Genomic DNA, 20,613 nt, shown 5'->3' on the forward strand with positions numbered 1-20,613 from the left:
TTTTGCTCATCAGTTGTCGTTAGTGTATTTTATATGTGGCCCAAGACAATTCTTCTTTCAATGTGGCCCAGGGAAGCCAAAAGATTGGACACTCCTGCATATAGATTATGAAGTGCACACCATGTCTTTCTGTTTAGGAGTCTCTATTTTATTTGTTTCTAGATAGAGTCAAAGGCCCCAGGAATAAAATTTCTTAACAAGGGGGCAAGTTTTCTCTTTCTGAATTCCCACATAAAATTTACAGTTCATATTTTCTGAAAATTACGTTGATAATAGTTGAGTAACTTACTGACAGAGTAACTGTGAATAAAAACAATTTGATGAAACCTTATAATTTGATAATCTTTTTGTATGTGGTATTAATCCTCAAGCTATGAAGATACAAGTCTCAAATATCTTTTTGAAATTTTATTTTTAGCATTTTTTAGAGGTGAGATCATGTTTCAATATGATAGAGAAAGCACCATTCCCCAGGTAAGTTTTAAAGATTTTTCTTACTACAATCTTAAAAGGCAAATTCACATGTATTTAAACATTTGTTTGAGGTTCAGATTATTTATGATATTTGGTATATTTATTGTTATGACCAAATTTAAATAAAATATGTTAATTGAGTCCCTAGCTTTGTAGAGAGGGCTTTAATTCATAATAATCATGGTATTTTGTTAATAACTATATTTTAGTTTTCAATAGGCTTGCTGCTGAATAAGAATGTTAAGATGATGCAGTTCTACTGCCAGTTAAAATTTTAAATTATATTAGAAACTCCTAGCAACAAGAAATATATGTATTGAATCTAAGAATAATAATCTGAATGTGATTCTCTTCGCCCCATGGGGGATTCTGATGCAGTGGTATCAACCTTCCCAAACCCTAGATTGGTTCAGAGGATCGCAGCCAAATGTGGTTCATTCATTCAATGACTATTTCTGAGTACCTACTATGTGCCAGGCAATGAACTGGTTGCTAGAAATACAGCGATGGCTGCTATCAAGTTTTCCTTTTTACATTGGGGTCTGTTAACTTAGATCCAGGACCTTTTGTGACAACAGTGTTAATAGTGTTCTTTGAGGGGAACTCTTGAAATGAAGAAAGACAGAAATCAGCACATCAGAGTTGCTGACTTAGAATATTTTTTAAAGAAAACATAAAACAAAAACAGGCTCGGCCAATACGGATTAACTTTTGAGAACCACTTTTTGCCCTCCCTTTTTTATAAAACTGCAACTTGATCATTAGATAGACAATGTTCCTTGCATTTAGGATTCAGTCTTTGGGGTATAGTTATTTGAGTGGCTGATAAAACTGAAGAACAACTTATTGTTAGAGAGTGAAAAAACAGTGTTTGTTATATTCTTAATGATTTTGTGCTTCTAACAGAATCAACATATAACAAATGGCACCTTAACTGGAGTCCTGTCTCTGAGTGAATTAAAGTGAGTAATCTGCCGTTGGATTTGAAACTTCAGACATCAACTACGGAAGGATACTTTTTGAGTCATATTTGCTATTGAAAACTGAGAATGGGAAAGAGACCAGCCCAAAGGTTATAGAGCCAACTGATTCTTAACTTCCTTGCAGATTAACCATAATCACATCAACTATTATCCCCATGAGGATCGTTGATGCTCTGAAGTTATATAACAGCTTCATTTGAATTAGCATTTGAGTTTTAATGATTTGGTATCCAGCATGGTTGAAAGAGGAGTCCAAGGTGGGACTCCAAATATATGATTTGTTGATGCTTTCATGAAGCATCAGTGATTCATAAGTCAGAGAAAAGTCTTTGTTAAGTAGACCCAAGCTTACAAGGACAAGCACAGACAATGAGAAATGCATTACAAACAGATGCCCCTTGCCCAGGTGCAGTGGCTCACCCCTGAAATCCCAGCACTTTGGGAGGCCAAGGCAGGTGGATCACCTGAAGTCAGGAGTTCAAGACCAGCCTGGCAAATGTGGTGAAACCCCATCTCTACTAAAAATACAAAAATTAGCTGGGCATGGTGGCGGGCGCCCGTAATCCCAGCTACTCGGGAATCTAGTTAAAGAATTCATCCCTGTTTGAGAACTACCGCCTTTGAGTGAATTCTTTAACTAGATTCCTCTCATCCCAACTTCATGTGAAGCTCTGCCACTTTGAAGAAATGAAAGCGTGGTTGGAGTGCGATTGGAGGAGAGGAATGAGAGAATTTCCTAAGGGGGAGTTGTGAGGAGGGGAAGGCAGCGTTGGAGAGGGCCAGAGAGGGCAGGACCAGGTCAGTGGGAGACAGGGTGAGGAAGAAATCAGAGGCACAGGGTCCCCAGGGTAAGTGGCCTGCCCCTCTCAGAAATTTTTGCCTGGGGCCAGCTTTCCCTCTGACCTTCTGCCAGAAGAAACTGCCTGAGGTTGTAGTAGCCTCATGAATAACAAAATTGTCCAATCATAATTTATATCTCACTTTTGGCTAGAACTGACATAGCTCCCGTCTGGTTGGTTTCCCTTGTCATATAAATAATTTATTTTCTTGCCACATAGGACTCTCTTATACTCTCTGTTTCTTCAAAGTGAACACCGTAAGCAACGTGTACCATGTGCTTGATTTAATTGCTAAAATCTAACATGTTTTGAATTTAATATCACTAATGATCTCCTTAATGTCAATTTCTCTCATTTTGTTACAGACGCTCAGAGCTCAACAAAACCCTGCAAACCCTAAGTGAGGTAATCATAGTGCACCCTGTAGCTTGTTTAAAATTATTGTTATGGGCCGGGCGCGGTGGCTCAAGCCTGTAATCCCAGCACTTTGGGAGGCCGAGGCGGGTGGATCATGAGGTCAGGAGATCGAGACCATCCTGGCTAACATGGTGAAACCCCATCTCTACTAAAAATACAAAAAACTAGCCGGGCGTGGTGGCGGGCGCCTGTAGTCCCAGCTACTCGGAGGCTGAGGCAGGAGAATGGCCTGAACCTAGGAGGCGGAGCTTGCAGTGAGCCGAGATCGCGCCACTGCACTCCAGCCTGGGTGACACAGCGCGAGACTCCGTCTCAAAAAAAAAAAAAATTATTGTTATGATTTGGGGGAAAGCATAGGGTTCTGCATTCCTGGGAGATATGTATTCAAATTCTTCCAAATTTGTTGTGTAAGAGAATGAATGGACTAGTTTTTTTATTCCAAAAATCAGAACTGGAAGTAATGGGTAGACATTACAAGGAGGTAGATTTTCCTTCATGTAACACCAAGAGTTTCTTAAAATATAAACTCCAGGAAAATGAGCTTCCTTGTGTAACAGTGACCTCACGGAGATTGTATGGCCTGAAGAGCGTTGATGATATGCCGGGAATCTGATAGGAATGTGAAATGGACAATCCCTAAGGGCTCTCATGATTCTAAAATTCTGTGATTAGCCTTGGGTCTTCTTTTCTGATATTTCCAACTGCCCAAAGTAACATATATGTCTATACATGTTTTTTGTTTTGTTTCAGACTTATTTTATAATGTGTGCTACAGCAGAGGCCCAAAGGTCAGTCATTTTTAATACTTTCATAAATATCATTTCTCCATTTATGAGAAATAAAGTATTAAGGAGTCTTAGTTAAATTGCAAATGCAAAGGGGGTCCTCTAAAATAAATATATATTAATGACATTTTGGATTTAAATATTTTCATTTTTCCAAACACTGATCACTCTGTCATATCTGTCTTCTCATTTCTTTACAAAGCACAGAGAGATGTGTAGTATCGGGCCATTTACCTCTGGTTCCACAAGGCTAAGGGTCATCAGTGTCCTTAGCCCCGAGGGCCACCAATATAACCAAGAAATGGCTCCCAGTGGTCCAGGCAGGGTGAAGGCCAGACCAAAAAGAGGGAATATAACATGGAGCTTGGGAAAAGAAGGAAAGAGGAGGAAGGAAAAGATTGGAAAGAAAGAGAAAAGAACATGGCTGGGTGTGGTGGCTCACGCCTGTAATCCCAGCACTTTGGGAGGCTGAGGTGGGCAGATTACTTGAGGTCAGGGGTTCGAGAACAACCTGGCCAACATGGCGAAACCGCATCTCTACTAAAAATACAAAAATTAGCCAGGCATGGTGGCGGGCGCCTGTAATCCCAGCTACTCAGGAGGCTGAGACACAAAAATCACGTAAGCCTGGGAGGCAGAGGTTGCAGTGAGCCAAGATTGCACCATTGCACTCCAGCATGGGTGACAGAGTGAGACTTTGTCTGAAAAAAAATTTTAAAAAGAAAGGGAAAAGAACAAATTAAGAAGCACATGCAGGCAGGGGTGAATCAGAGGTTGTCCAACAATTATTTGGGGTTGCACAGATTATCATTTTGAATCGTGTCCATTGGCTATCCTGGCTGTGTAAACCGATGGCTTATAGGGCAATACTCTCACTATCTGAACCCTGAGCCTTCTGTGACAGTCAAAGTCCTAGAAAATGAGTTTCTACTCATTAAACTATTCATTGGTACAAATAAGGGCAAGTCTTCTGTGAAATTGTATTCCCTATCCACTGTACATATTTCGTTCATTTCACTGACCTGTTTTTCATTATTGCAACATTAATTTTCTTTCACCTAAACCAAGGCTAAAGTAGAAAGAAACGAGATATGTACAATTCCGTATCCTGATAATCTAGATAGAATTTTAGAATTTTTTTTTTTTTGGAGACAGGAGTCTCACTCTGTTGCCCTGACTGGAGTGCAGTGACACAATATCGGCTCACTGCAACCTCCACCTCCCAGGTTCAAATGATTCTCCCTGCCCCAGCCTCCTGGAGTAGCTAGGATTCCACAGGCACCCTCCCTCACCTAGCTGGTACTGTATTTTAATGAGAACAGGTTTTCAGCATGTTGGCCAGGCTGGTCTCAAAATCCTGGACTCAAGTGATCCGCCCGCCTCGGCCTCCCAAAGTGCTGGGATTACAGGTGTGAGCCACCACACCTGGCCCCAGAAAGATTTTGGATTTGAAAGATCCTGATGTGGCTGGGTGCAGTGGCTCACGCTTGTAATCCCAGCACTTTGGGAGACCGAGGTGGGCAGATCACCTGAGGTCAGGAGTTTTGAGACTAGCCTGGCCAACATGGCAAAACCCCATCTCTAATGAAAACACAAAAATTAGTGTGGTGTGGTGATGCACGGCTGTAATCCCAGCTACGCAGGAGGCTGAGGGAGGAGAATCGCTTGAACCTGGAAGGCAGGGAGGTTGCGGTGAGCTGAGATCACGCCACTGCACTCCAACCTGGGCAACAGGGCGCGACTCTGTCTAAAACAAAAAAAGATCTTGATGTTCATCTAGACTGTCATGTGAAAGGCCTCCCATGATGGAAACTCAGACGTTTATAGACACCAGGCAAGTGGCCAGCTAGTGTTTGGGGGGTGAGATTAAAGGTGTCAAGGTGCCTGCTTGTCTCTGCAACCAAGTTTCACCCCTGCCTGTTCATTGTGTAGGCAGGCAAAATGAGCCAGCACCTGTGTGTGGTCAGAGAGTCTCTGGTTTGCAACATCTGTGAATGTGAACCTCCATAAATGTCTCTTAATATAGTCTTTTTGGGTAAAATTCAGACCGTGGTAAATGGGTACTTACAAGCTTATTGGGGTGACATCACAAGTTAACAGTATCAGTGTCCCCTTTCCTCACTCTAAGTTTGCAAAAGCAATTACAAACATGTAGGTAGGTTTCCCATTCAGTAACATTCTGGTTATGTATATTTCTCTTTACAGCACATTAAATTGTACATTCACAATAAAACTGAATAATACAATGAATGCATGTGCTGTAATAGCTGCTTTGGAAAGAGTAAAGATTCGACCGATGGGTAAGTTGTCTATTATTGCTATTATTGCTGCATTAATCTTCATGTGGCTTTTAATGTGTTATTTTTCTAATTGAAAATGTAATTAATAAATTTACATATGTTACAGCTTTCTGTTTTGACTCCTTCGTCCTTGCGCAATTTCTTTTTTTTTTTTTTTTTTTTTTTTTTTGAGGCAGGGTCTCAGTCTGTCACCAGGCTCAGTGACGCAATCATAGCTCACTGCAGCCTCCACTTCCCAGATTCAGGTGATCCTCCTACCTTAGCCTCCCGAGTAGCTGGGACTACAGGCATGCACCACCACACCCAACTAATTTTAACATTTTTAATAGAGATGAAGTCTCCTTATGTTGCCCAGGTTGTTCTTGAACTCCTTGGCTCAAGTGATCCTCCTGCTTTGACCTCCCAAAGTGCTGGGATGACAGGCATGAGCCACCATGCCTGTCCATTGGGCAATTTTTAAAGAGCCCTAGAAGGTTATTTTTCCTGCTTGCTAATAAAGTTTTTTATTTTATTTTATTTTACTTTAAGTTTTGGGATACATGTGCAGAACGTGCAGGTTTGTTACATAGGTATACATGTGCCATGGTGGTTTGCTGCACCCATCAACCCATCACCTAGGTTTTAAGCCCCACATGCATTAGGTGTTTGTCCTAATGCTCTCCCTTCCCGCTAATAAAGTTTTAATATGTCTTATTTGATAATATGATAAACCCTGCTGAGAAGGAGAATTCTTTTTGGAGTGTTCAACGGATTGCTACTGGGATATGTCCACTTTTTTAATTGACAAGCAAAAATTTTACATATTTGTGGTGTACAATGTGATGTTTTGCTATACATCGCGGAATGGCTATATCAACTATTTAACATTTGCATTACCTCACATACCTATCATTTTTTGTGGTAAGAACATTTAAGATCTCTCTTTTCAAGCATACAACACATTCTTATTAACTGTAGTCATCATGTTGTACAATAGATCTCTTTTATTCCTCCTGCCTAACTGAAATTTTGTGTCCTTTGTCCAATATCTCCCCAATCCCTCCACCTCTGACCCCCCAGTAAACAGCATTTCACTCTGTTTCTATGAGTTTGACTTTTTAGATTCCACATCTGAGTGAGATCATGCGGTATTTGTCTTTCTGTACCTGGCTTATTTCACTTAACATCCTGTCCTCCAAGATGTGTTTACTTGTGAATTCCTCTTAGGAGTTACTAAAGAGTGATTAGTATGGCATGCATATAACCGCCCAAAAAATCAATAAATATTTTTGAGCACTACTATGTATACAGTATATAATTGTCAATATAACGGCATCCAATCTATTTTATCACCTGTTTTAGACAATTGCTCTTTTAAATGCAGGCAGTGTAGGAACCATGATACTTAATGGTTCTGAGCTGCCACCTTGCTTTGTTCTTGACTGTGCATTTTTCTTGTTCCTTTTCCTTTTGTCTCCCCTAGAACACTGCTGCTGTTCTGTCAGGACACCCTGCCCTTCCTCCCCAGAAGAGTTGGAAAAGCTTCAGTGGTATGTAACAAACATACTGACCCTTCTCTTTAAAAAAAAAAAAAAAAATCACCATGCTAGCTAAGGAGTTTTAGAATTTGGGGAGTAAAGAAGGCTTTCAGTTTCAGGGAAAATGCAGTTTTCTGCAGCATGAAGTAAATTTCCACTTGGACGGTTGCCTTAAACCAGTGGTTTGAAATCTTAGCTGCACATTAGAACCACCTGAGGAGCATTAAAAACACTGACTCCCGAGGCTCACCAACTAAATGTTTTGTCATTTAAAAAATATGTTTGACAGTCTGATACGTGAGAAATGGTATCTCAGTGTTACTTTAATCAACATTTCTCTTACTAAGGCAGAGTCTGAACTTTTTTTCATATACTTGGGGGCCATTTTGTATCTTTTTGTGAATTACATGTACATGTCTTTTCTGTACTTTTTCTTTTTTTTTTTTTTTTTTTTTTTTTTTTGAGATGGAGTCTCGCTCTGTCACCCAGGCTGGAGCGCAGTGGCCGGATCTCAGCTCACTGCAAACTCCGCCTCCCGGGTTTACGCCATTCTCCTGCCTCAGCCTCCGGAGGAGCTGGGACTACAGGCGCCCGCCATCTGGCCCGGCTAGTTTTTGTATTTTTTAGTAGAGACGGGGTTTCACCGGGTTAGCCAGGATGGTCTTTCTAATTGATATCTGATCCATTATTTAAGAGTACTTTAGCCAGGCGCAGTGGTTCACGCCTGTAATCCCAGCACTTTGGGAGGCCAAGGCGGGTGGGTCATGAGGTCAGGAGATCGAGACCATCCTGGCTAACCTGGTGAAACCCCGTCTCTACTAAAAATACAAAAACAAAATTAGCCAGGCGTGGCAGCGGGCGCCTGTAGTCCCAGCTACTCAGGAGGCTGAGGCAGGAGAGTGGTGTGAACCCGGGAGGCATAGCTTGCAGTGAGCGGAGGTCTCATCACTGCACTCCAGCCTGGGCGAAAGTGCGAGACTCTGTCTCAAAAAAAAAAAAACAGTACTTTATATATTGTGCATATTAGCTCTTTATAAGCATATCTATGGTATATGTTGCAAATATTTTCTCCCAGTATTTTAGTTGTCTTTTGACTTTATCATGTTTTCTGTCATGCAAATTTTGAAACAATTTTATGTAGTTAAATATGAAAAAGTTCATCTTTTCCCCAGTGATCCGAGATGTCACCTTTGTCATATACTAAATTTTGATAGGCATTTGGGTCTAATCTGGATGTTAGATGTTAACAGTGGGCGACCAAGCTACATGGGAGGTATACAGAACTGTTTGTATTGTTTTTATAGTATTTCTGTAAGCCTAAAATTAGTTCCAATAAAAAGTTAAAAAAAATACTGATTCCCAGTCACCAGGCTCAGAGATTCTGATTTAATTGGTCTAGGATATAGCTTAGACATTAAGGCCCTTCTGCACCAGGCGCAGTAGCTCACGCCTATAATCTCAGCACTTTGGAAGGCCCAGGTGGGAGAACTGCTTGAACTCAGGAGTTCAAGATCAGCCTGGGCGAGATCTCGTTTCTACTAAAAATTGGGGGGGAAAAAAAAAAAGCTGGGCATCGTGACACGTGCCTGTAGTCTGAGGTGGGAGAATCACTTGAGCCCAGGAACTCAAGGCTGCAGTGAGCTATGTTCATTCCTCGGCACTCCAGCCTGGGCAACAGAGCAATACCCTGTCTCAAAAATAAATAAATAAATAAAAATATAAGCCCTGCTGGCGATTCTAATGTGCGACGAGAGTTGAGAATTGATGCCTTAAAGTCATTGCTCCAATGGAGGGAAACTGGGAGATGGGTGCTCCAAAATAGCAAAAGACTCTGAAAGTCACACATGATGTGACCACAGGTGTGTAGAAATATACATAGAAAAAAACAGGAAGGACATGAATGAAAATGTTCACTGTGATTCCCCATGAATGACCTGCCTGCTGGCATTATGAGTTTTGCTTTGTTTTGTTTTTTTACTTTTTCTTTTATTTCTTTCTTTGCAGCATTTTCTATATTCTTCTACAATCAGATAAAAATTGTATTTGGAAAAAAAGGACTTTTTAAAAAATCTGTGTAGCTTCTCAGATGGGAGGAGAAGGCTAAGTGTAGCCTGTCTGCCCTTTGTGGGCCAGATTTCTGAGATATACTAATATTAAAACATTGGGCCTTGAGGAACAGGTAAAAGTCTTTAGTTAAGGATTTGTAGCAGCATTTTCTGCAATAAAAAGTAAAGAGTAACTTGCCCCATTCAGCTTCACATGCCTCATTAAGCTGGAGCATTGAGCCCCATTTGGGGGATAGAGTTTCTGGAAGCATTGGGATCTGATCAGAAGAGCATCCCTCTTTTGAGGCAGCCCCACTGACCCCTAGTGGCTGCCCATTCAGAGAGTGGTTAAGAAGAAGAAACAGGAATAGAAAAGGGGTCAGGATGTGAAACTGATGTCCAGCTAGGGCTCAGTCATTAACTAGCTGTGTATCCGTGTTCAAGAGCAGATGCTTTTTAACCTTCAGAGTCTCAGGTCAAATGAAGAAGTGAGTTAGAGCTCTGTAAAATTAGGAAATGGACTGGATCAGCACTTCTCAAAGATCACCATCCACCTCCATCACTCAGGATCTTGTTAAAATGCAGATTCCGATCCAGTAAGGCCTGGGCCTGAGACTCCACATTTCTGACAAGCTCTCCAGGTGAAGCCAGTGTTGCTGGTTCATGGACCCCACTTTGAGCACCGAGGGTCTATATACAGACTGTAGAGCAGTGCCAGTGGTTCTCAATCCTGGCCGCATGTTGAAATCCTCTGGAGTGTTTTAAAAAACATCAATGCAGCCGGGCATGGTGGCTCACGCCTATAATCTCAGCCCTTTGGGAGGCGTAGGTGGGAGGATTGCTTGAGGCCAGGAGTTCACAACCAGCCAGGGCAACATAGTGAGACCCTGTCTCTACAAACAGTTTTTAAAAATTAGCTGGGCAGGGTGATGTACACCTGTAGTCCCAGCTACTTGGGAGACCGAGGCAGGAGGGATCACTTGAGCCTGGGGAGTGGAGGCTGCAGTGAGTCATGATCATGTCACTGCATTCCAGCCTGGGTGATAAAGCAAGACCCCGTCTCTGAATGAATGAATGAATGAATGAATGAATGAATGAATGAATTTTAAAAATACACAGATGCCTGCCTCCCACCCTTAGAGATTGGTCTAGGATGCAGCCTGGGCTTCCTGGTTTTTAAAAACTCCTGGGTGGGGTGATTCTAATGCGCAGCCAAGTTCGAGAACCACTGGGTCAGAATTAGATGCCCACTCAGGGTCTTTCTAATATGTTGGTTCTTAAGTTTAACTGTACATTAGAAATACCTGGGGTATTTTTAAAACATACTGATGTGTCAAAGTGGCCTTCTGGGGTGCTGGAAATGCTCTGTTTTGATCTAGGTGGTGATTATATATAAAATTCGTCAAGCTCTAAATGTAAGATTAGTACACCTTATGCAGGCTACACCGCAGTAAAGAAGCACATTAAAATGACGTGCATTAAAATGGGCACCTGCGCCCACCGCCAGAGGTTCCAGGTCAGCTGGTTTGGAGTGGGAGCCCAGGCATTGGTGCCAAGGTGCTCTGAGGGGTTCAGATGTGCTGCTGGCATTGCCCACCACTGCTCTGCCACTTCCCTGTGTGCCTCACAGTGGATGGAGGGCTCCGACTAGCATAAGCGACAGGAGTAGAAGGCAACCTCTTCACAGCTGAGCCCAGTGAATGGGAGCCTGTGTTGGGGGTCTACCTTCTGCAGGCCCCCAGATAAGCTGAAGAAAATTTAATGTACACTTTGCAAAGCACCTTTACCCCAACTTGGCCAGGTGGGTCGCTACAGTGTACAGCTTAGGGAATGGAGTCTGAGAGATGTTGGGTAAATTGTCCACAGGAGTAGTGAGAGCTGGAGCCCAAGTGAAGGTTGTTTGTTTGTTTGTATGTTTGTTTCTGAGACAGAGTTTCACTCTTTCACCCAGGCTGGAGTGCAGTGGTACAATCTTGGCTCACTGCAACCTCTGCTACCCAGGTTCAAGCGATCCTCCTGCCTCAGCCTCTCGAGTAGCTGGGATTATAGGCACCCACCACCACGCCTGGCTAATTTTTGTATTTTTAGTAGAGACGGGGTTTCGCCATGTTAGCCAGGCTGGTCTGGAACTCCTGACCTCAGGTGATCCACCCGTTTCGGCCTCCCAAAGTGCTGGGATTACAGGCATGAGCCACCGCGCCCGGCCAAGTCTAGGCTTTTTGACTCATGACGTTTCTGACTGTCTGACACCCCTTTATCCTCACTGCCCCAAACCTCAGGGGATGCAGGGAGGCCTATGGCCAAGTGACCAGCCAGACTGGACCAAGCAGGCTTTTCTTTTTATAGATGTGAATTGCTTTAGGCCCCTTGACCTAATATTCCTCCCTCTTCTCACCCTAGAGAAGCTCTAAGAACACATTCTCATTGGTGTTCTAAGTCTCCATCTAAAACTAGATCGATCAGAGGCTTCCCTGGGCAAATATTCCCTGGGTAAGAATTTGTTGCTCCTCCTCTAGTTGTTCCTCCCTAGGTCTCTCAAGACTGACAGATCTTGTGCCAGAGAGTAGGTGACGACTTCTCCACCTTTGATGCCCAGGAAAATCGCCAGAGAGTTTAGAAAATACACATGCCCCATCCCAAGACCAGCTGAATCAAACACAGAGGAGTAGGCCACAGAAATCTATATACATATATGTTTTAAAAAGTGTTCTGGCCCAGGCACAGTGGTTCACGCCTGTAGTCCCAGCACTTTGGGAGGCCGAGGTGGGCAGATCACTGAAGGTCAGGAGTTCGAGACCAGCTTGGCCAACACAGCGAAACCCCATCTCTACTAAAAATACAAAAAGTAGCCAGGCGTGGTGGCGGTTGCCTGCAGTCCCAGCTACTCGGGAGGCTGAGGCAAGAGAATCACTTGAACCCAGGAGGCAGAGGTTGCAGTGAGCCAAAATCATGCCACTGTACCCCAGCCTGGGTGACAAGAGTGAGACTCCATCTCAAAAAAAAAAAAAAAACAATGTTCTGGGTAGTTCTCATGCACAGCCAAGGTTGAGAACCACTGAGCTAAAGGAACCTTGAAGACATAGCTGATGTAGAAGCTGGGGACCACCCCTTTTGCCCTAGCTTGATTCATTGTTTTCATTCAACCAACATTTCTTGGTCAGTTACCATGGGTCAGCTACCACTATGCCAGGCTATAGCAGTGTAAAGTTGATTAAGATAGATTCCTAGTATATGAAAACCAGTTGGGTCACGAGGCATTTCACAGTTCCCCTCCCCCGGGAGCACAGAGAAGATCCCCTCAATTGAGTGACCATGAGATGTAGAGCCACAGAGCAGCAGTGAACTGGGGAGTCACAGAAGAGCATCTCTCCTTGCTCATTCCTGTCCCAGGAAGTAGGTGGTAGAAGTGGGCAGGGGCTGGGGGCTAGTGGCAGGTGCACAGAGGGTGTGAAATGGCAGAGGCTGGAAGTGTCATGTCCCTGATGTAACTACGTCAACTTGACGGTGTCAGATGATTGCCAGAGGGGAAAGACTCGCCCTCTGTAGCTCATTCATGTCTCACATGTATCTCTCTGATTTGTTCCTTTAGTGACCTGCAGGATCCCATTGTCTGTCTTGCTGACCATCCACGTGGCCCACCATTTTCTTCCAGCCAATCCATCCCAGTGGTGCCTCGGGCCACTGTGCTTTCCCAGGTCCCCAATGCTACCTCTTTTGCTGAGCCCCCAGATTATTCACCTGTGACCCACAATGTGCTCTCTCCAGTAGGGGAGATTCACCCCCTTTCACCTCAGCCTTCAGCTCCCATAGCTTCCAGCCCTGTCATTGACATGTCCCCACAGTCTGAAACAATCTCTTCCCCTATGCCCCAAACCCATGTTTCCGGCACCCCACCTCCTGTGAAAGCCTCATTTTCCTCTCCCACCGTGTCTGCCCCTGCGAATGTCATCACTACCAGCGCACCTCCTGTCCAGACAGGTAAATGTAAGATGCCACTTGAACAGCGGCCAATCTGCCAGACAAGACATCTGTGATAAGACCATGTTGAGCCTTTCTTTGTATGATGTTCGCTTGGTTTCTAGAGCTTTCCTTTAGGCATTCTAATGTTCTAATGACTTACGTGGTTGCATAATAGTCATTGTGTTGAGGTGGCATATCTAATTTAATCATTCCTCTCTTCTGAAACCATTAAGTTTATTCTACTTTTTAGCTCCCAGGTATCTTTCATGTAGTTGTCACTTTGCTTCTTGGCTGTGGCTGAGTTCCATTGTTTTGACCAAGATAATGGAGAAATAGCTCTAAGGGGCAAGCACAGATCTCACTTGATAGAGTTGGAGATTTTCTAGGTTTCTTTCTCCTACAAAAGGTGGTTGGGACACTGTTTTCAACACCCTGAAGAGTAAACTTTTGATCTATTAAACATTGCAGCTTAGTTTAGACAGAAGACAAAAGAAAAAATTGGCAGGTCTGAAAGTCAGTCAGTCACGGAGTGACCGAGCTGGGACTGAGCCAAGGTAGTGGTAGGAGGGGAGAAACATTGTGAAGACCCAGGCTTGGGTCCGCACGGGCCCTCGCAGACAGTGTGATCTGGAACAAGCTCCTCCTGCCTCTGCCTGTTCTATGTGAGGATCAAAATCATCACACTAACTGCATGAGGCTGAGAATGAAGGTGTACGTGAGAACGCTGTGGAAACCGCCAAGGGCTCCCGGGTCCAAAGTGGGCTTAGTGGTACAGAGAGAAAGGCAAGAGGGAAAGAAGCTGAGAGAAATCTGGATATGCTGGAGTTTCAGCTCTGTGAGTAAGAGGCAGGTCTTCCTCTAGAATTTGGAGGATGGGGGAAGCCAAGTTTTTGGTGACATTAGATTGATTTTGGTACCCACCTCCTCCACCCTGGTGCTAGCATCACCAGGAGATAAGGAGCTTCTGCTAAATGACTTCATATTTCTTCAAATTTGCACTGCTCTCTCTTCAATATCCTCCCTCCCTACCTACCTCCCTCCCTCCCTCCCTCCCTCCTTCCTTCCCTCCTTCCTTCCTTCCTTCCTTCCTTCCTTCCTTCCTTCCTTCCTTCCCTTATTTGGGGTCTTGCTATGTTGCCTAGGCTGGTTTTAAACTCCTGGGCTCAAGTGATCCTCCCACCTCAACCTCCAAAAGCGTTGGGATTATAGGTGTGAACCACTGTGCCCAGCCAATAATTTTTTATAAATATAAATATTTTTGGCCAAATTAGAAAATCATTGGGGCTCCAGTCAAAGGAAGGTCCAAATGACTGATGAAGAATAAAGTAAAATTGAAGTTCATTAGCCTGGGCCTAAGATGCCCACCTTCCCAAAGCTAATTCCCAACGATCCTTAGACTCAGCCTAACAGGCTACACAAAACACTATCAAGGTGGCCTCTGGTGCCTGTGTATTCCTGGGGCAACAAGAAGCAAAGTGACATATGCATAAAAGATACAGATTGAGGTGTTACCCAGGAGCTAAAAATTAGAATAAACTTAATGGTTCCAGAAGACAGGAATGATTAAATAAGATATGCTACTCTAACACAATGACTATTATGCGACCATGTAAGTCATTAGAACAGAAACAGAAATATGCAGAAACTTGGGGGCATTTACAAGTCTTGATGTGAGGTGAAAATAGCCCAACAACAAATAGTTTGCACACCATGTTTATAATAGTGTAAATACACATGCATAAAGATTTGACTGGAATAGGCAAAATAATAGGATGTTAAGTGGTGAAATTAAGAGTTGTCTGTTGTTAAAGACAGGTTTGTATCATTGTTTCCCTATTAAAAACACTATTAAAAATCAGACTTACAGGTGATAGTCCAGCTGTGGATTTCATAATATTCTTTTTTTTTTTGAGAGAGAGAGTCTCACTCTGTCACCCAGGCTGGAGTGCAGTGGCGCAATTTCGGCTCACCGCAACCTCTGCCTCCTGGGTTCAAGCGATTCTCGTGCCTCAGCCTCTCGAGTAACTGGGGCTACAGGCACATGCCACCACACCTGGCTACTTTTAAAAATATTTTTAGTAGAGACAGGGTTCCCCCATGTTGGCCAGGCTGGTCTCGAACTCCTGACGTCAGGTGATCCACCTGCCTCAGCCTCCCAAAGTGCTGGGATTACAGGCATGAGTCACCGTGCCTGGCCCATAATATTCTCTTTTTCACAAAAGAGCTTCCAGCAATCCACATAAAATCCTGTACACATGATATAAATTAAATACAAGCATACTTGTGCTTATATGAGTATATACTAAATACACTGATGTGCTTTATATTTTTTAGTTAGATTTATTGAAGTATAATTTACATACAGTAAAATGTATCCAATTTGATGGTTAAATCAAATTTTTGCAGTTCTGTGCAGGTGGAAACACCCACAGTCATGTAACCACTATCATAATCAAGATATATAAGTTTCCCTACTACTCCCAAAGTTCCCTTGTGTCCCTTCAAAGTCAAAACCTAGCCCCTCACCCCAGCCCCTGGCTACCACTGATCTCTTTCCCTACAGTTTTTTGGATTTTTCTAGAATATCATATGAAGAGACTCAGTATGTGGCCTTTTGAGTTTGGCTTCTTTCACTTCACATAATGCATTGGCAAATTGGAGATCCACCCATGCTGTTGCGTGTATTTAAAGTTAATTCGTTTTTATCATGGAATAATATTTCACTGGATGGAGGTACCACAGTTTGTTGATTCATTCTCCAGTTGATGGGCATTTGGGTTGTTTCTAGTTTGGGACTATTATGAAAAAGGCCACCGTAAACATTCATGAACAAGTCTTCCTAAGACATATGTTTTCATTTATCTGGGGCAAATACCCAGGGGTGAGTTTGCCATATCACAGGGTCTGTGTACGTTTATCTTTATTAGTGGGTTTTCCATTGTGTGTTCATAACACGATTTGGCTCTTTGATACAGACATCGTCAACACCAGCACTATTTCTGATCTTGAGAACCAAGTGTCGCAGATGGAGAAGGCTCTGTCCTTTGGCAGCCTGGAGCCTAACCTCGCAGGAGAAATGATAAACCAAGTCAGCAAACTTCTTCATTCCCCGCCCGACATGCTGGCCCCTCTGGCTCAAAGGTACGACTTAGCAAACTGAAGTGGTGGTGAGAGGGGACCCTCCAAAGACAAAGATGCTGCTCACATGATTAATATCACCAAGTCTTTTACTCCCAAATACCAGGTACATCATGGTTTCTCAGGTTGCTACTCTATATTCTGCTTAGAATGAGGAGACAGAGCAGGCCTGCCAAATCTACACTGCCAACCTTGAGGCTGAGCACTGTGGCTCACGCCTGTAATCCCAGCACTTTGGGAGGCTGAGGCGGGCAGATTGCTTGAGGTCAGGGGTTTGAGACCAGCCTGGCTAACATGGTGAAACCCTGTCTCTATTAAAAATACAAAAATTAGCCAGGTGTGGTGATGCGTGTCTGTAGTCCCAGCTACTCAGGAGGCTGAAGCAGGAGAATCGCTTGAACCCAGGAGGTGGAGGTTGCAGTGAGCCAAGATGGTGCCACTGCACCCAACACTTTGGGAGGCTGAGGTGGGCGGATCACGAGGTCAGGAGATCAAGACCATCCTGGCCAACATGGTGAAACCCTGTCTCTACTAAAATACAAAAAATTAGCTAGGCGTGGTGGTGTGCATCTGTAGTCCCAGCTACTCGGGAGGCTAAGGTAGGAGAATTGCTTGAACCCAGGAGGCAGAGGTTGCAGTGAGCCGAGATCACGCCACTGTACTCCAGCCTGGCAACAGAGCGAGACTCCGTCTCTAAATAAACAAACAAACAAACAAACAAACTGCCCACCTTTCTTTACAGATTGCTGAAAGTAGTGGATGACATTGGCCTACAGCTGAACTTTTCAAACAAGACGATAAGTCTAACCTCCCCTTCTTTGGCTCTGGCCGTGATCAGAGTAAATGCCAGTAGTTTCAACACAACTACCTTTGTGGCCCAAGACCCTGCAAATCTTCAGGTACGTTGTAATTGATGTCAGAAAAAAACATTCTCTTATGTGTGATTGTAGTCCCCGTTGTATTTCATGATTGAGGCAATTACTGCTTATAGTCTGGGGTGATACTCAAAATATTTGGCATCTAGAACAGAGAGGCACCACAGAATCAAGCCGGGCGCAGTGGCTCCCACCTGTAATCCCAGACCTTTGGGAGGTCAAGGCAGGTGGATCACTGGAGGTCGGGAGTTCAAGACCAGCCTGGACAACACGGTGAAACCCTGTCTTTACTAAAAATACAAAAATTAGCTGGGCGTGGTGGCATGCACTTGTAATCCCAACTACTCAGGAGGCTGAGGCAGGAGAATTGCTTGAACTCAGGACGCGGAGGTTGCAGTGAGCTAAGATTGCACCACTGCCCTCCAGCCTGGGCGACAGGTAATATTCCGTCTCAAAAAAAAAAAAAAAAAAGACGACGTTGGTCTTGGCTGGTGCAGGATGTCGGAGGTCCCTGTTATTCCCTGCGTTAACTCTTTAACAGCTGAATTTTGGAAGCTGGCATGGGTGGGATCCAGCAGAGGGTTCTAGGCAGTTGGAAGAGTAGGCAGGGGTGTCAGCTACTTATCACATTTCAATATTATAACAAGTGTTAGAACTACACTGCTGTATATAGTGGTGCTGAATATCATTCCTGTTTCTAGTGTTTTCTGTCCACCTATTTAGAGGGATTGGGGACTGCAAACACCCAAGGAAACCAAGTCTCACTTTTTAATTTTCACAGTCTTCCCTTTACAAGTGCAGTGCACATGGTTCTATGAGGACTTGACACTAACTTGGTGTGTCTGCTGCTACAGTCTCCCTGGGATCTGCAGTCATCTTGCACTTTTCAGCTATTTCTATGCATCCTTAAAATGTTTCCTTTCCTTCTTGGGGCCTCCTGTCCTTATTACACTTCCTTTCTTTCTTTTTTTTTTTTTCTCTTCCTTTTTTTTTTTTGAGGTGAAGTCTCGCTCTGTGGCCCTGGGTTGAGTGCAGTGGTGCGATCTTGGCTCACTGCAGCCTCCACCTCCTAGGTTCAAGATATTCCCCTCCCTCAGCCTCCCAAGTAGCTAGGATGACAGGTGCCTGCCACCACACCCTGCTAATTTTTATATTTTTAGTGGAGATGGGGTTTCGCCATGTTGGCCAGGCTGGTCTCAAACTCCTGACCTCAGGTGATCTGCCCAACTCGGCCTCCCAAAGTGTTGGGATTACAGGCGTGAGCCACCGTGCCTGGCCTGCACTTCCTTTCTTTAATTTAGTAGCAACCAGAGGAATAGAAGTAGAAGCTATTTTACATAGAGATGCTGCAGGTCAGGTCCTCACAGAACCCTGTGTCTTAACTATTAGGCTGGTGCAAAAGTAATTGTGGTTTTTACCTTTAAAAAAAAAAATGGCAAATAGTGCAATTACTTTTGCACCAACCTAATAGGTGTGTTTTCCATCTCATTATACTAGCTCCAGATATTTATTCTTATCTTCCACTTGATTTTCAGGTTTCTCTGGAAACCCAAGCTCCTGAGAACAGTATTGGCACAATTACCCTTCCTTCATCGCTGATGAATAATTTACCAGCTAATGACATGGAGCTAGCTTCCAGGGTTCAGTTCAATTTCTTTGAAACACCTGCCTTGTTTCAGGTAAAACTGCTGCTCACTGCTTTCGGCTTGGGTTTTATTTGGAGACGAGGACATTTCATTTCTTTTAGTGCTCAAATATTCTTAAGGCTGCTGTAAGTCAAATGAATTGCCGAAATGCTGCAGTTCATTTTAAAACACAGCCTAATGATACTGGTGATGATAAATAACAGTAACTGACAGTTATGTAGTATTTATATTTACTAATTGCCAAGCACTATCCTAAGCAGTTACAATGTTAACTCTAATCCTTTCAGCAACCCTGAGAGGAAGGAACTATTATTATCCCATTTTACAGATGAAGCCATGGAGGTGCAGAGAGAGGTTAAGTGACTTGCTTGGGGAAACACAGCTTAAATGGCTTAATGCTATGTTCCCTTTAAAGATTCACAAAATCCCGTTGTGTCAATCTGTGCAGTTTAGCTCAGTAGTTAGAGCGTTGTATCGTGGAACGAGCTCTGTTTCTCTCATTGTGAACCCTTGGGAAAGTCACTTTCCTCCTTGTTCCTCGATTTCTGACCTACACTGTAAGATAAACAATGTGGACAGAATATTCCTTAGTGTTCCTTCTAGCTCTAAAACTCTGACAATATCTCATTTACCCTTGCCATCTTCATGTGCCAGGATCCTTCCCTGGAGAACCTCTCTCTGATCAGCTACGTCATATCATCGAGTGTTGCAAACCTGACCGTCAGGAACTTGACAAGAAACGTGACAGTCACATTAAAGCACGTCAACCCGAGCCAGGTGGGGAGAGGCCAGTGCCATCTGGTCATTGACCAAGAACACCTTGTACAAACTATGCTTGTAAGGCGTGGCCGGCAAAAGGCAGATCAGGCAGAAAGAAGCTTCAGCTCAATTGGAGTAGTGTGTAGGACTAGAATCACACCTCTCCATTGGGTTTTAACACACTTAATAATTGACCAGGGCAGGTGCGGTGGTTCACACTGTCATCCCAGCACTTTGACAGGCTGAGGCGGGCAGATTGTCTGAGCTCAGGAGTTTGAGACCAGCTTGGGCAACATGGCAAAACCCCATCTCTGCATAAGATACAAAAATTAGCTGGGCGTGGTGGCAGGCGCCTGTAGTTCCAGCTACTTGGAGGGCTGAGGTGGGAGGATCACAAGCCCGGGAGCTCAAGGCTGCAGTGAGCTGTGTTTGGGCCACTGCATTCCAGCTTGGGTGACAAAGTGAGACCCTGTCTCAAAAAAAAAAAAAAAAAAAAAATTTGACCACTAAATTTCCAGGAAGAATCGGTGCAAAAGCAAGCTCTTAACAACTGTGAAATATCAGATATCAGTGTGTGGGGATCTGTGGCTGCAGGTCTGATTCTCAGCTCAGTCCACACTACGCATCATCTACGACCTCACTACTCACAGTGTGGTCCACACACCCACAGCATCAGCATCACCTGGGAGTTTGCTAGAAATGCAGAGTCTCAGGCCCCAACCCAGACCCACTGAGTCAGAATGTGCATTTTCACAAGGCCCCAAATTGATTCCTATGCACAATTGATGAGCTTAAGAAATGCTGGTCTATTTAGGGCTCACTTGCTTCTAGGGACCATATAAAATAAGAACTCTCCAAAAATTAAGCCTAAGATT

The 20,613-nt window shown here is 43.8% G+C and overlaps 1 protein-coding gene across 8 annotated transcripts in view; it reads left to right on the forward strand.

The window, feature by feature from the left end:
* Positions 1–20,613, forward strand: part of ADGRG2 (adhesion G protein-coupled receptor G2) — a 135,429-nt gene that overhangs the window by 96,222 nt on the left and 18,594 nt on the right. For all 8 annotated transcript variants that reach the window (XM_009197284.2, XM_021933027.2, XM_021933024.2 and 5 more), the window contains 11 exons: positions 419–474; positions 1,381–1,436; positions 2,662–2,701; positions 3,464–3,501; positions 5,704–5,798; positions 7,261–7,327; positions 12,950–13,338; positions 16,296–16,461; positions 17,201–17,357; positions 18,869–19,012; positions 19,634–19,756. In XM_009197284.2, coding sequence (XP_009195548.2) covers positions 419–474; positions 1,381–1,436; positions 2,662–2,701; positions 3,464–3,501; positions 5,704–5,798; positions 7,261–7,327; positions 12,950–13,338; positions 16,296–16,461; positions 17,201–17,357; positions 18,869–19,012; positions 19,634–19,756 — 1,331 coding nt within the window. The remainder of the gene's footprint in view (positions 1–418; positions 475–1,380; positions 1,437–2,661; positions 2,702–3,463; positions 3,502–5,703; positions 5,799–7,260; positions 7,328–12,949; positions 13,339–16,295; positions 16,462–17,200; positions 17,358–18,868; positions 19,013–19,633; positions 19,757–20,613) is intronic.

Source organism: Papio anubis, chromosome X (assembly GCF_008728515.1).
Source record: "Papio anubis isolate 15944 chromosome X, Panubis1.0, whole genome shotgun sequence".
Classification (NCBI taxonomy): Eukaryota; Metazoa; Chordata; class Mammalia; order Primates; family Cercopithecidae; genus Papio; species Papio anubis.